This window comes from Gracilinanus agilis, chromosome 5 (assembly GCF_016433145.1).
Source record: "Gracilinanus agilis isolate LMUSP501 chromosome 5, AgileGrace, whole genome shotgun sequence".
NCBI classification, from domain to species: domain Eukaryota; kingdom Metazoa; phylum Chordata; class Mammalia; order Didelphimorphia; family Didelphidae; genus Gracilinanus; species Gracilinanus agilis.
This window is the reverse complement of record NC_058134.1, coordinates 143,135,615-143,152,400: the sequence shown is the minus strand read 5'-3', so window position 1 is coordinate 143,152,400 and position 16,786 is coordinate 143,135,615. Positions and strand designations below refer to the sequence as shown.

At 36.8% G+C, this 16,786-nt stretch overlaps 1 protein-coding gene across 1 annotated transcript in view; it reads right to left on the bottom strand.

The window, feature by feature from the left end:
• Positions 1–11,522: 11,522 nt before the first annotated feature.
• Positions 11,523–16,786, bottom strand: part of TMEM168 (transmembrane protein 168) — a 43,658-nt gene continuing 38,394 nt past the window's right edge. Inside the window, exon 4 of the mRNA XM_044679040.1 lies at positions 11,523–14,812. Coding sequence (XP_044534975.1) covers positions 14,265–14,812 — 548 coding nt within the window. The 3' untranslated portion in view covers positions 11,523–14,264. The remainder of the gene's footprint in view (positions 14,813–16,786) is intronic.

Here is a 16,786-nt window from a genome sequence, read left to right as displayed (position 1 = left end):
TTTTGGATATCCCCCTATACAGACTAAGCCTTTCTCTCCTGCATACACATCATTACTAAGGGGAGATACTTCTATTTCCTCATATATACAGGATTTGCAAATCAAATTGCAAGAACTCCAAGAATCTGAAGCTGCTGCACAAGCAGTACCTATTGACTTCTCACTCCATGACTTGCACCCAGGTGACAAGGTGTACATAAAGAACTTCCAGCACACTTGGGCAACTCAGCCTGACTGAGAAGGTCCATTTCAAGTCCTGTTAACCATTCTAACAGCTATCAAAATTGGAGAAAAAACTATTCGATCCTTTGCTCATATGTAAAGAAAGCACCTTCTATAGATAATGAGTGACTGTACCTTATCATACTAATTATATTTGATAATTGTTTGTTTTAAGATTCAATTTTGTTTTTTATTTTATATATTAAGTGAATCTATGATGTTGTTACACTATGTCACTTTCTGTTACTGTGTTTTGGTTATTATATACACATTCTGTTGCACTGTCTTTATTTTTATCATCCTATGCTTGGACTGGAGAAAATACCATTATAAAAGTCCAAAACTAGTTGGACAAAACCTGTCCTTTGGAGAATTTGATGTGATTTTTGTGAATTTTGTGAATTTTGGTAGTTCTTTGAATGTGTATTACTCACTGTACTACTGTTTTATAAAGCTGCTACTTGGTGAAAATCATTTACACTCTCACTGGATAAGGCCAAGTTAAAAAGGAAATGGATCTCATTTTGGGGTGATAAACCTTTGTATTCTACATTTCCTTTGCTGACATAGTGTGTCATTGATTGTAAGCTATATAGTTTTTATCTTTAAAATGTCTTTTTTATTATTCTTTTCCCTTGGATGTGCAATATAGTATTTGAGTTTTATTTTTTCTCTCATTTTTTGTACTTTGAAGCACATGTTACCAGTATTAAGGTGTTGGTTGTTTTTTTTTTTATTTTGCACTAGGGTAAGTTTAAAATGCCATTAGCACTAATGTCAATGCACACCCAAAAGCTGTAAAATATGGAAATCTGACATTCATTGTTTAAAAATTATGGGATTTTGCTTAATGATTGTGTCTGATTCCAGAACAAGGGATCACTAATAGAGCCACTGCATAGTGCCAAAGAGCACAAAGTTAATTTGCACAGTGCCAATGAGCACAAGATCAAAGAGACCAACCAATCCTGGTGGGATTGATCAGATTCTGCACCAAGACATAGGACTTGAACTTGTTTGAGGTTCAAGGTTGTAGCTGTTTGACATACTTCAAACAAAGGTCTTTCCCATGCCGTATTCCAACAAGTACCAAAGTGTGGCTATCATTCTGGCTCCCCTATCCCTGAAAGTGAAAGGTAAAATCAGACCAGGGCATGCTATTTCCCATTTGCTGCTAAAATCTAGTCCCTTTTCTTTCTTTCATAGTGTGGCAATTTTCTGTAGTCCTGGCTGCTGATTGGGTAAGTGCATATTTGCTACTACAGGCTTGTGGGACACAAATCACTTTAATTGGGCCCTGATTCAAGGACCTGTTATAGGTTTATTTTTCCTTACTTAGAATTTTTACACATAAGGCTTTGACATTTTATATTTCATCAAAAAGTTACTTTTTCTCTTTTATTTGGAGTTTTTGATGTTTTTTTATTTTCTTTTGACAATTGATTCATAAACCTCATAACTCAGCCATGTATCCTTGAGTGATCCATGTATTTGTCAATACCCTCCTCAGGGGGGATTATATTAGTATCTTATAATGCAAAGTTTAAATTCTTTTCAGAGTCATTTTAGGATAAGAAACTTGCTACCTCCCCAAATTCAGAAGGTGAACAGTTTGGAGAAGGGACCATGAAGATGCCTACAGAAACCACACACTGTACTAAAAGATCTAGAGAGAAGTTTTGGATATGATGATTTGAATTGGGGGGGGGGGAACTCATTTATTTTGAATGTACACTGTTATGCCAAAGTGGACTGCTCCCTAATTGTTTTTTTGTTAATTTAGCAATCATTGTTTTTGCTCTTTTCCTCTGTTACTTCCCTCTTATCCCCAAATTATTGTAATTTCCCCTTAGAAACTACAATATTATATATACCTTTAGTTAAAAATCTTTACAGCTATAAGCTTGTTATGTAAATGATCCATTGGGGAGATTGTGTAATTAGAATTTTCATCCTCACGTTGCATCCTTACATTTTGTAGATAAAGTTTCTATAGCTCCGCCCTTTCACTCTCTTCTCCCGCTTTGATGGTTGGGTAAACTCTCTACTCACAGTTTTTACTTTCCTCTATTTCACATGATTATTAACAAATCTTACAAAAATATAATACTTGGAGTTATTGGATATTGATTTTAATATTACATTTGTCAGGAAGCATATGTCATGTAAGCTCACAAGTTTGCCTTTTTTTGCCTTAAGGGCCAGGAGACAAAGTCAATTCTGGTTCCAAAGCAGCAATTAGCTCATCTTGGTATCTACTCTCTTTGATCCCTGTAGATAGGGTCTGTTCTGTTTTTGTCCTGAACTGTCAAATTTTCTATTATTTTTTAACTTTACAAACTTTTTGAAAGTTGGACATATATCTTTTCCTTTAACATGCACACATGCAAAATGTCCACAGAAAATGACTGGGAATGAGAAAAGAGACTTATTTATTTGGAAGTTCTGCTGTGTCTACTTTTGGTTTAAGAAGATTGCCTGCCAGTGTAGAAAGGGGAAATATAACAATTCAGCTCCTATTTTTACTATAAACTACACGTAAAAAAATTCTAATCAGAATTTTAACCCATTTTTCAATTATTTATTTTATCCATTAGTAAATGAGGACCTAATGTGAGAGAAATTAAAATATTCCTTCTTGTATGTTGCAAACATTGCTTTGAAGTTTGGAGTCTAGTAACTATGAGAGTAGGGTTGTGTACTCCAGTGGTGTCAACAGAAAAAGGGGAGAGCCACTAAAACATACATAAAGCTTCCTGCCAGTTGCATAGAGAAACCACATATTAACATTATCTAGGTTCTATTGTTATTTTTATTTATTTCATTAAACATTTCCCAATTGCACTTTGGGCTACATGAAAAACATTGGAAGCAATATGACCAGCCATTTTAATATAGTTGAGAGAAGAACAGGTTTTAGGAAAGTTCACATATACTGAGTGATTGTGGGCAAAATTTCATTCCTCCTTGCCCCTAGGTATTCTAAGATTCTAAATTACAACATGAAGTTGTAATTTAGGCACAACCTGTGCCTGACTGTGGACCCTCCTACTAGAGCCTGGTAGATTGCTTGAGTTCAGAGTTCGGAACTGCAAGAGGACTAAATTGGATCAAATGTTTACCCTGAGTAGTGGGACTGGGTCAGTGAGTAGTCACTACACTTCCAGCATCAGTGAGATAGGGAGATCCAGCCTCAAAACAAGACAAAACATTCTAAATTACAGATGAGTCACTACCACACGTTGTGGAAGGGAGTACAGATGAAATCATAAGTCTGGACCAAAAGAAAAAAAAAATCTTGTATTTGTATTCTGGGCAAAGCACTTTAACGTGTGCCTATTTTATCTAATCCTCACAATTCTGTGAAACAGGCAAGGAAGGAATTGTGTTCCTTATTTTTAAACATGAAGAACTGAGGCTGAGAGTTTGTGACTTGCCCAACTCTAGTAAGAGTCAGAGGAAAGATTAGAACTCAGTTATTCCTTGTCTAGGACTCTTTCTGGCCCATCAAATCAGTGATACAAGCTAGTTACTTAATTTTAGCTTAGTGATGGTCTAAAAAACTAAAGACAGCTATTGAATATTACTAGTTTTTCAAATAAATGGTTGTTCACTCATGTCTGACTCTTCAAGATTCCATGGACCATAGCATCCATTACTATTTCCCAAAGTCTTTCGAAGCTCATGTTTATTGCTTCTGTGGCTCTGGCTATCCATCTCACTCTCTGCTGGCTCCTTCTCCTTTTGCCTTCAATTTTTCACAACATCTGGGCCTTTTCTAGTGAATCTTGTCTTTTCATTATGTGGCCAAAGTACACAAGCTTCAGCTTCACTATTTGACCTTCCACTGAATAATGTGAGTCAATTACTTTTACGTATTGACTAATCTGATCTCTTTTGTGTCCAACAATTCCCAAAGGTCTTCTCTAGCACCATAATTCAAAACTGTGGGTCCTGTGTCAGTCAGCTTTCCATATGGTCCAACTCTCACAGCCATACGTTGCTACTGGAAAAACCACAGCTTCAGACTATACAGACATTTTGTCGGCAAGGTGATATCTGCTTTTAGTAGGCTGTCCAGATTCGTCATAGCTTTCCTTCCAAGGAGCACACGTGACTTTTTATTTCATGGCTGCAGTCAATCTCCAGTGATCTTTGAGCCCAAGAGTATAAAATCTGATGCTGCTTCCATTTATTTTCCTTCTCCTTGCCAGGAAGATCTAAGCTTTTTTTATGTTAAGCTTCAAGCCAGCTTTCACACTTATTGAGAGGCTTTTAAAAATATTTTTTAAAATTTCTTCTCCATTTGCACACATGTAAAAATAGTTTTAACATTCATTTTTTTAAAGTTTTGACTTCCAGATTCTCTGTCCCTCCCCACCTCCCTGCCAAGAGACGGCAAGCAATCTAATATAGGTTTTACTTGTGCAATCATGTAAAACATTCTCCCATATTAGTCATTTTGTGGAAGAGATCTCAAACAAACAAAAAAAGTTGAAAGTAAAATATTATATATTTCAGTCTGCTTTCAGACTCCATCAGTTCTTTCTTGAAGGGCAGATGGTATTTTTCGTCATGAGTCTCTAGGATTGTTTTGGATCATTGCATTGATGAGAGATTAATTAGGTCATTCATAGTTGTTCATCAAAAAATATTGCTGTCACTGTGGCCAATGTTCTTCTGGTCCTACCCACTTCACTTTATATTAGTACATTTAAATCTTTCCAAGTTTTTCCCAAAATCATCCTGTCATTTCTTCTAGCACAATAGTATTTCATCATAATCATATGCCACAACTTATTCAGCCATTCCCCAATTGATGGACAACTCTTCAATTTCCAATTCTTTATCAAAAGATTTCTTAATTCTTCACTGTCTGCCATCAGAAGTGTTATTGTCTATATATCTGAGATTATTGATAGTCTCTTGGCAATCTTAATTTCAACTTTTGATTTGTCCAGCCTGGCATTTTGCATGATGTGTCTGTGTGTAAGTTACATAAGGTAACAAATATATATATATATATATTACATATATATATATATTTATGTATATATATATTTTTTTTCCCAAACCCTTGTACTTCGGTGTATTGTCTCATAGGTGGAAGAGTGGTAAGGGTGGGCAATGGGGGTCAAGTGACTTGCTCAGGGTCACACAGCTGGGAAGTGGCTGAGGCCGGGTTTGAAAATATATATTTTTATCACACTCCTTTACTAATTTTAAACCAATCTGAGTTTGGTTCTAAGTGTTGGTTCTTGGTATGTATACAGGTTCCTCTGGGGCAAATAAAATGATCTGGTACTGCTTTTTCTTAGAGAACTTGCTCTATTTTTAAATTATTTAATATGAAATGCTAATTTGGCCAGAAGTATGGGCATTTGACCTGAAAGAGTATTAAGTTCTAAGGAAGCACTTAATATTTGTCTGCTTCACTTTGAATTCAGTTTATTAGGAACAAATAATATAACTTAATCTCCTTATCTCTTAAATTATCTTATCATTCCTCTAAAATTACAAGTTTCTTCTTTTTTTTAAATTTACCCATTTGGGACACCACTATCTTTCTAATAACCCATGTTTAGAACCATCAGTCATCTTTGGCTCTTCCTTTTCCCTCACACCCTATATTTAATAAATTGATAAATCTTTGTTAATTGTACCTCCATGTCTCATATCCACCCCTTTCTACTCACTCTGCTACTTTGCTAGTTGTTTGCTTTTCACTGGGACCAGAAGTCTCATGACTGGTCTCCTTTGTAGTCTTTCCTTCCCCACCCTTTACCTAGTTTTCAAAATATATTCCCTAAACTACAGAATTGGCCATGTCACTCCCCTGCTAAAAGATCTTTAGTAATGTAAAGGCAACCACAAAAGGATTCCAATCTAGAGAGATTTATTTCATATTGCTCCTGTTGTGAGGAAGATTATTTAGTTATTAGCTTATTATTAGTATTAGACCTAACAGGAAGGGCTGGAGAATTCTAAGATGGAATGAAAAAGCAGGAAGTGTCTTCTTGTTTACTAAAAGAGACTCCATGGTGGTTGGGGCAAGATGCAACTGACCCCAGGAGACACCAGATTTACCAGTGATCCTGTGGAAAGACCGTCACCTACTTGTGGGAGATTTTGGTAGAGACGGCTAATCCCAATCTGAGTTGCAGGTCAACTTGGGCTGGGCCAGCTCCCAGAATCTACCCACCTGGAAGAGTGCAGCAGGTGGTCCTGGAGGAGCAGAGACACCACTGGAGTGAGGCTGGACACTACTGTGAGGATATCCACTTCAGTCTTCTCCAATCTCTGGGCCCTGTCTTGTTTAGGTCTCAGTGTAGATAAGTCCCTTCCCTGACCCTGGGTTTGCCCTTAGTCTGAAGAGTGTAGTAACCCCTATTCCCATCCTTTATCAGTTGTCCCTGATTAAAAGTGTTATAAAACTCTTGCCTTTACTTTGCTGGTTTCCACAGGCCTAGTCTAGATACTGCAGAGTGGCAGTTGGGCCTAACTGCCACTTCAGTAACAGTTACCTCCTAGTAGTTGAACCTGGTCTCCCAACCTTGTTTGGTCCTGTCATCTATCATTCCTGTCACCCTCACACCTTTCTGGACCCACATTTTAATATTTTAGCCTACCTCACTGGTTATTCTCCATTACACTCCCCTTCTTACATGTATATCCCAGGTAATTTAGCTGTTCTGGGCTCAGCATTCCATCTCTCATTCCATGTGGATGTTTATTTTGTGCTTTTTTTGATTCTGAGGTACATCTTGGTAGGGATATACGTGGATCTGAAGTTTAGGAGAAGGATAAAAACTGAAGAACAAATTTGGAAATTATTTGTCTAGAGATGAAATGAGAATGAATGAGATGATCAAGGCATAACTTAAGTCCTTGAGGGCAATGACTGTCTCATTTTTATCTGTTTATTCCCAGGGCCTTGAACATTGTTGGCAATTAAGGTTTATGAAGTTGAATTGAAGGGAGATTGTAGTTAAGAGAGAAGCAGCCCAAGGCCAGACCCTTGCAGAAGAACCATATTATGGATTTATGGCCAAGGAGCCAACAGAGGAGACAGAAGAAAAAGCGATGAAACGATTTGGAGGAGAACCTGGAGCTGCGATTTGGAAGCATCCGGACAAGAGTGCAACTCAAGGAGGGGATGGTTAGTAGCATTAAAACGTCCAGAGAAGTCTCAGGAGATAAGAAAAGGCCTTTGGCTAAGGTGATACAGTCATTATTTATTATTTGTGATGAGGATTTGCCTAATAGTAGTTGCTGATGTCTCCATCCCCGAACATAAAATAAAAGCTGATAAACTCTGTGCCTTCCCTGCTAGGGCATTAGAAAGCAGGACACAGGCTCGCTTAGCAACCCGACTAAATTTAGCATTTCCACTTAATTACTTAGTAAACACTTTCAGGTGGTTAACTGAGTAACATCCAGTTAGGAATCCAGAATGCTCCAGTGTCACTGACTTCATTTTGATGGTTAGAAGCCATTTGCCCCATCAGGGCCTCATTGAGTCGTGCTTCTTTGGGGCTCACACCGTATGCATTTTCAGATTAGATCATCGTATCATAGTGTGATAACTTTAGGGCTGGACGAGACCCTGAAGACCATCTAGTTCAACCATGGCGAGATTTGAACTTGGGTCTTCCTGAGTCTGACATCAAGATGTCTCCTAGCTGCCTCATTTGTGTACTTGCACATATGCTATCGTATGCATACATATAATACACACACACACAGCATACTTGCAAATATGCTATAGTGCTCTTTTTAAGAAGGAAATCAGTCCTCTGCCCCGTTGGGCTTCACCGAGCACTTTGCTTCTCTCTCGCTCAGGTATTTTTATCAGTGTTGAGATCCATAAATAGGAATTACTTTGGCTAAAATTTTTTTTTCCCATCTCTCTTAGCATCTAATACAGTGCCTTGCAAATAACAGGCATTCGACATTTGTTGAATTACACGGGAAACTAACCCAAACCTTTCCCACCCCCAAAGGCTGGCAATCGCTGCTCTACAAATTAAGTGGTTCTGTAATAGGGCATTATTCAGTGGCGAAATGCTAGGGCTATACAGGGACATTTCCAGATTTTATTACACCTCTGTAAATACCCTATAAATACCCTAGCTTCCATGTTAATTGGAATAGCTGCTCAACTGGCATCCGTTCCTGTTCCCACCAGGGTGGGCCAATTAAGAGTTTCTATTGAACTATTACCTCAGCAGATCCCTGAGTTATTGAGTCACCGAAGGAGGGGAGTGCCTCTAGACTTGGCAAAAAATCTGTGTTTGGTGGGGGGAGGATGGTTCACTCCACCCCACCCCCCCCAAAGAACAAAGGGGGATTTGTTGACAGGTGTTTGTTTTTAGATTCATAGCAAGAAAAAATTAGTTGGTTGAGGAAAGATGGGGAGTTAGTAGCTTAACTCTCTATGTCGGGCTCTATGTGGGGGTACAGAGATATGTACGTGTCAGATAATTGGCGACCTGGCATTATTTAAGTGAAGGAGAGAGGCCTTGATATGTCAAACATGATAAAAACTAGTTGTGTTCTGGGTCTAAATCATATTTGTTCCTATTGTTTGAATGAAGATTATCGGTCTTGTCTTCACATAGGATAAACCTTTGACTGCAGCGCCTGAAGTGCTGACCTGAAATTTGACTTTTGTGCCAGCTGGTGGGTGGGAGATCGTATTGCACTTCACAAAGGATAAAGGTTTAAAACCTCCAGGAACTTTGGCTCGTTTTAGAGGAGGTTCTGCTTATATCAATGTATTGGGAAGGAATGTGAAAATATTTAATTCAATATGTATAAACAAATGAATGTATCTGAAACTAAAACCTTAGAACTTCGTTTGAAAAATCTTTGGAGCTAATTAAAAACTTGACTGTAGGGGGTCCGGATCAGACTCTCATTGCTGAAGTAGGAGAGATTCAGAATCTGGATATCAGAAAGTATAATTCACATCTAGGCTTTGCCCTGCTCATCAGGTTCCCTTTTCCTTTGCTCTTATTCTTATTCTGAAAAAACACTTGCTGCCACATAATGATTTTTGAACTACTGTAAAATCCTGCTAGGCTGATAAAAGGGATGATTTTTAGGTTAGGCCATTTAAATGCTAAAGCATTCCTGGATTTATATATAAACTAAGGATGAAAATTTTGCCTTGTGTGATAATAGATTAAAACTGTTTCATTTTCCTTACCATTCTTTAGATATTCACATATATAAAATCAACCGATCAATGTTTGAACTTGCAGAATTCAAAACTTCTGGAGAAAATGAGCTCTTGCCTTAATCTAAGTAATTTAACTAGTTCTTTCCAAAAATTAAGCAATTTGTGTGAAAAACTTCACTTTGCTTGTTCTGTGTCCCAACCTAAAACATTAAATGCCCTACGCATTCAATCATCAGCGTACCAAAACACATCTCAATATGGGCCATGCTGTGGAAATAATCAATTATTGATCTATGTTTTGTGGAAAAAAATCAATCTACCAGGTTTTATGCCTCTGAGCATAGGCCCACGATGTGGAATAAACTCTCTTTACCAGTGTGAATCAACAACTGTATAAATAATATAATTAAAATAATAAATAATTCTGTTATAGGTCATACACAGAAAAATATTAGTCAAGACGGTCAATTCATATAAAAAGAAAAGTTGTCAGACTGTTTATTAGGTGTCCAAAAATATGAAAAACTTTGTGGTTTGCCTGAATTCTCTTTCTAATTAGCTGGGCAGATTTCATCAGAAAGACAAGAGTGTGTTTATTTATTTCCTCTGTATAAAATCACAGCTTATTTTCAATATAATAAGCTGCTTACAAAGTTTATGTATACAAGACTTGAATGAAGACAATAGTACTTTAACAGTTTATATACTGAAGTGGGTTTCATCATTCATTTCCACATATTGCAGTGGCAACATCAGGCATTCTACAAACAAGATTGGATGCTGGTCATTCTCTTGGGATAGAATGAAGCACTTTTGCTAGTTTAAAATTTAATTGTTTGTAATATTCCTATCTTCCCTTCCTTGTGAGGCAGCATAAATGATGCAGTGGAAAGAATGTTGGATTTGGAATGAGATCCTAGGGCTCTGCCATTTCCTATCTGTGACTTGGAGCCGTGACTTAATCTTTCTGGGTCTCCAATTCCTCATCTGTAAGGTGAGAGCAGTGGACTACATGACTGAGGTCCCTTGTAGCTCAAAAAATACAATCATTACACTTTCTTTGTGAGATTTTTCTTTTCATAAATAAGTTTGATTGCCAAAATCTTTAATTTGCCAAATGTTTCTAATAGGGAGAAAAATAAAGGAATGCAGAATTCAAAGTCTAATCTCAAGCTGTGATGAGAAGGTTCATCGGCTCCTAATAAATGCTATCGTATAAGGATTGCATCGAAATTCTTTTTTTTATCATAACATAAGCCCATACAACTAATTTTTCTTCTAAAAGCTTGACAGTATTAAATATTCTTCATTATGGGTGTTGGTTTTATTATTATATTTCATCCACTAATTTCATAATTGTGACCTTATTCTCTATGAGGACCATGAAAAGGCTAGTCTTCTCCAATAGGAAGGAATATGTGATAATTTTCATAATTTTGCTCTATTACTGCCTAGGCTAGGACTATGGCAGTGCTGACAAGTGGAACAAGTTGAGGCATACACTCTTGTTGGCAGGGACGTATTTCTGACTGTGTCCACACTGATAGAGGATTTAGATCTGGAAAAGATCTTGGAGGTCATATAGTTGGAACGCCAAAGGATACCCAAAGAAACTGAGGCTCAGATTAAGTGAAGCCTTTGAAGTCACACAGATTGATTGCAGGTAAGCAGAGTCAGCCTGAAAGTTCAACTATTCTGCCTCCTAAACTGGTGCTCTTTTCACCGTACCAATACCACAGAGCACTTATTTTTCTGGAACGCACAATTTCATTTGTTCCATAAATGTTTACAGTGCCTACCTAGTACTCTGTGTAAAGCTCTGTGCTGGATAACAGGGTGAAAAGATATAAAATGTAGTTCATGACCTTGTAGAGTTTACAATCTCCTGGTTACAAACAGAAGTGATATGAAAAGTACTGAGGGGTCATGACATGGTTCCTTTGAGTCTTTACTAATAAATACAATTCTATACATTCATATATTAAGTCAATGCAAATAGCAAGTTTTCCAAACAAGTTTTCCTCTGATATGGTTAATGCCTAGCCTGAAGAAATGTAATATAAAGCATCACTTTTAAACAAACTCTCATTATGAAAGACTACATATTAGAAGGAAGTATCCAAAACAGCAAATGTATTTTAGAGCAAAAGCATTACAAACAAAAATATTCATTTAATAAATAGATTCCAACAAAGACATTTTACTTAAGACGAAAATCTATCGCTAACACACAACATAAAAATTCATTTTAGCTATTAATATACTTTTAAGAAAATGCTGGTCATAAAAATGAGCTTTTGAAATAGAAGTTTATCATAGTATCATATATGTAATAGGAAGAATAACAAAAGCTATTAAACAATGATCCTAGCAATTCATGGAGGAAAGTTTTTGACTTTAGTGGGGGAAAACCCAACTTTTTTTGAAAGAATGATTGCACATAAATGATTAAAACATAACTCATGTCTTTACATATGGGGGACAGAACCTGTACTCTACCTGTTATTTATCATATGTTCACATTTTACATCTTTTGAAATTGCCTGCAGAAACTATTATTTTATGGCTTTGAAAAGGCACACACTTTGAGGAAATGAATGAAGCCAAATGCACTTTTTATATTGGATAAATATATCCAAACCACCTATTTCTTTTTGGTAGATGTGGAAAATGATTCAATTTCATGCCTCTTACTACCAATAATTCCTTTCTAAATATGTTATATGACCAAAGTAATGAGACCATGTTCATAAAAGCCATTCCAGCAGACTCCCTACCACACAAACATGAGAATGTTTCATTACTTTATAGTTAAACCATATAAAATGCCAATTAGCAGATAAATCATCCTATTTTTCCTAAAACTTCCAATATGTTTATTTTTATTTAAAATGTGTCATGTGCAAAGCTCACTGTCATCTAAGATATCAACCTCAGAGAAGCTTTCACAAATTCAGAGAGCTAACTGGATTTATCAATCATTTTCATTTTTCCTTTGGTTAAACTAGGTCTCAAAATGTAATCCTTATGAATATTTTAGCATTCATATATAGCTCAAATCACATTTTTTCCAATGTTCCTTTTTGGCTCCATTTTTTTCCTCCAAAAAACAATGCCTGTTCTATCAGAAACAGTTAAAGGGAATCATGTATCAAAAAGAATTAAAAAGCTTTGCAGTCCTTAACATTTTCTTTTCCAATTTTTTTTCAGGACCACTTTCTTAATACTATTGTACAGATGGAGAAAACAATAGGTGTAGCTATACTCCTCTCTAAATATTAAAAAAAAATTTTTTTAAGTTAAATGTGCTGATGCAGCATCTTCTAGGAAATTAGAAAAAAAGGAGACTCATTTAACTTTTTGGAACTGTAGGCCTTTAATGTCTATAAAGTTTAAATTCTTGACTTTCAGATCACATTACTTAATTTACTAATTTTTTACCAAAATTAATTTACGGCTATATGTCAATATATGTTAACAAAAATGCTGGGCAAATTCATTGTTGTATATATTATATAAACCAGAATTTGGTAAACTGGAGCAATGCATTATGGATGGTGTTATGTACTTATTTTTGACCCATTCAAAACTAGGTTTTTGATTTTCAGCAGGTAGAGAGAGGTAGAGGTCCAAGTCTCTGTTGAATTGGAAAAATAGCTTAATTCTGAAGAGCTACACTAACTAAGATAAAGAAGTACTAAGAGACCCCCCAGGTTTAATTCTATTCACTTCTCAAAGAGAGAAATCTAAAATTTGAGAATTTATGAGGAGAAGTGAGGAGTGAACCACCCCTCAAGGAATACACTGATCAAAGACTATAGTTTAAATATAGAAAACATTGTTATAGTAAAAAACACTTTTACATAATGAACCATGTGTGTAACAATAGAAAACTTACCAGCCTTAGTTAGACAATGTTAATTTTTTTACTGGGTGAAAAATATAAAATTTCATGGAAGAGCATGAGCACTGATAAGCTAGAATGTCCTTTTTTTTGCTTAATATGTTCTGACTGAAGTTCGACAACTCCTTGAAAGAAGAGACTGAGTTTGTTTGGAAGGTGTGCCTACTTGACACTTTCCATCATTAAGAAAATGTTCAATGACCCTGAGATAAGACTATAAAATTGCCCAGTCTTCTGATTCAGGTGCTACCGTTTAGTGCAAGCAAAAGGAGTTTTTCTATTTAGCCTTTGGCCTGTTGTTGTTCCTACATGGATTACAGCTAATCTGACTAATTGTGGATTCTCTGCTATCTTTCTAATCCTGTAATGGTTACAGCAAAGGCAACGGAAGGCACTAGCCTGCATGCTTTGCATATTTATACCTTAAAATTCATTATAGGACTGACTTTACTCTTTCCCAGCCTATTTACAATGGGCCTGATAGCCTTCCAATGGTCTCAACTCAGTCTATAATACTATTCAGAGCAAGAGATCTTTTATTGCCAGTTGATTCATAATAGTAACCAAGTGAGTCTGTGTTCCAGGCTCCAGTTTCTTCCTAGAAAATAAGGCATTTTTGTTCTTCAACGATCATTTCAGAGCAGTCTTGGAGTCCTCTAATACATATGAACATGCGACCTTTCTTTAAATTGCATGATCACATTTAATAGATCTTATGCATATTCGGAGAACTTCAGTTACAGATGTTATTCACCAAACACACTTTTTAGTTTGAAATAATACAGTTCCCAACCCCTTGCATATATTGCAATTGCTTAAGAAAACAGTGCAACTATAAAGTAGCAAGATATCTTTCACGCGCACACAAAAAAATACATATAAAAAGTGGCAAGTTAGTCATGTTTGATAGTAAAACATGTCGAGTTTCAGTCATGTTCCATCTTTGGTTCCTAATTATGATTTGACAAGTTTGAAGCCTTGTCCTGTGTCCAGCACAGCAGGAAGAAACCACCTCATTTTTAACCTTTTCAAGCACCTAAAACAAGCCTTGCAGATCCAGAAAAGGTTTAGGCCGCACAGCCAGTTTGCCAAGTGCACCAGAGGATATGTAATACGGGGAAAGTAGAGCATCCAGTGCTTGGCCACATCACTTCCCGTTGGCAGATGCAGAGTGTAGTCGCTCCATCGTTTCGACACCCCGTACGTGGCTTTCACGGCTCGGCCCTTTTCGGTCCAGCTGATGTTACTGTTAGCATTGCAGTTGTATTCTACCCAGTCTCTTGTAAAGTCCCCGAGCTGGGCAGGGTCGGCTTCTTCGAGGTCCACCACCTTGGCCATCTCCGCTCCCTGCACTGCAATGTATTGGTCATTAATCTTTCTCACTTCTTTAACCCATGGTATTGAGTTCTCACTGTCCAGTACAATAATAAGTCGGGAACAGAAAGAACCATTCTTTTCTCTCCACCATTCCAAAAGTGTGTCAAGGCGTAAGGTGTCTCCACCTACAAAAAGAGAGAAATTCAACAATAAGGTTCTGTCTGAAGATACTTGGATTAATGAAACTGAGGCTGAGATTTTAGGGGAGGTCTGTGATAGGCCTACCATTTACCAGCATTTCCTTGATGGTGCTGCTTTCCCCTTCCACTCACAATGTGGAATATGCCTACATTCCTCTTTCCACAGGGATTAGATTTCTCTAAAAGGAGACAAATGTGGGGGCAGCTGGGTAGCTCAGTGGCTCAGAGGATTGAGAGTCAGGCCTATAGATAGGAGGTCCTACATTCGAATCTGGCCTCAGACACTTCCCAGCTGTGTGACCCTGGGCAAGTCACTTAACCTCTATTGCCTAGCCCTTACCACTCTTCTGCCTTAGAGCCGACACACAGTATTGATCCTAAGACAGAAGGTAAGGGTTTTAAAAAAATAAAAGGAGACAAATCTGTCCCTGGGACTTGACTGGCTCTAGTTCTCCTAACACAACTCCTTGGTTACCTAAATGCATAAAAAGTGCTAACTACGGTAGCTAGAAAGCCTCTGGCTTGGTGGTTTTCTGAAAATCATAAAAGTCAAAATGTTGCTTTGCTATATTCCCTCCCTGATGACCAGAAGCATTTTCAGAGGGACTCTAGGGAGAATGTATCCAGAGAAGCTAAGTACCACTACATACCACATTAAGGTAAAGAAAGTCTCCTTTTGTGAACTGTTCAGTGACTTGCAAGTGCTTCATTTCATTCCAGACTAGAACCTGAACTAAAAGACTGCTCATGTTAAAGGTGCCTCCACCAAGGTCACACAATTAATTAGTGGCAGAGCTAGAACTAGAGTCCAGTGCTTTTTCAACTATATCATATTGATAATCGTCTTATTTAAACTCTAAATTCTTAGAATTAAGTACATAATATAAAACTAAAGTCTTCCTTTATCGAAAGCATTTTAAAATTTTAGAGCAGCGAAAGAAAGTTATCCTATTTGCATCAAAAGTAGATTTACTGAGCTAATCAAGCAACATGTTTAATAAACTTGAATATGGTTTATTTTAAAAGAATGATGCTTATTTAATGAGAAAGATAAATCTCAGTGTACTTAATAAATTATCTTCATCTCTCCTGATTTTTGGTAAGAACCTAAGGACCTAATTTTACTAGAGGTACTATCAATGGTTCCTATTTTTAAAATTGTTCTAGTGCAGGAGAATAGCAAGTAATTAGACAAATATACCAAGAAGGACATCTAAGGCAGAGGTATCAAATGCATGGGCAGCCTACAACACTCCTGATGGAAGAGCCAGATTAAAACTTAATTGGGAAATATTTAACAAAACAAATAAAAATGCAACATTGATAATGTTAATGTGTGGTTTTCTAAGTCAACTTGTGGCCTGTGCTATTGGCCTCTGTTTCTATTTGAGTTTGAGATCACTGGTAAAAAAGTATTTAAATTTCAGATATTGCTATGTAGTTTCACAATTATCCTTCATTTAACCTGGTACATAGGCATTTAGTCTAATATTCAAACTAAGGAAACCACTGGCCTGATTTTCTTGATTTCTCCATTCTTCCTTCTAGGTAGTTAGATGCTAGAAGAGAAAGTTATCAAAATATATTGACTTACTTCACTCTCTTTAGCCTCTTTAAAAAAAAAAAAACTTTTAAGTTAGTTTACATTGGTTAAATAAATGTGCCTTGGTATGCAATTATTTTTAAAAAGTGAGAGGGACTTATTTAGGAACAAGGATAAAAGTACAAAATAGATGAGATCTCATTGGTATATTTCCAGAAAAAGGAACTATTGAGGGCAGCTGGGTGGCTCAATGGATTGAGAGCCAGGCCTAGAGACAGGAGGTTCTAGGTTCAAATCTGACTCAGACACTTCTTAGCTGTGTGGGCCAGTCACTTCATCCCCATTGCCTACCCTTACTGCTCTTCTGCCTTGGAACCAATATACATTATTGATTCTAAGAGGTGAGGTGAGGTAAG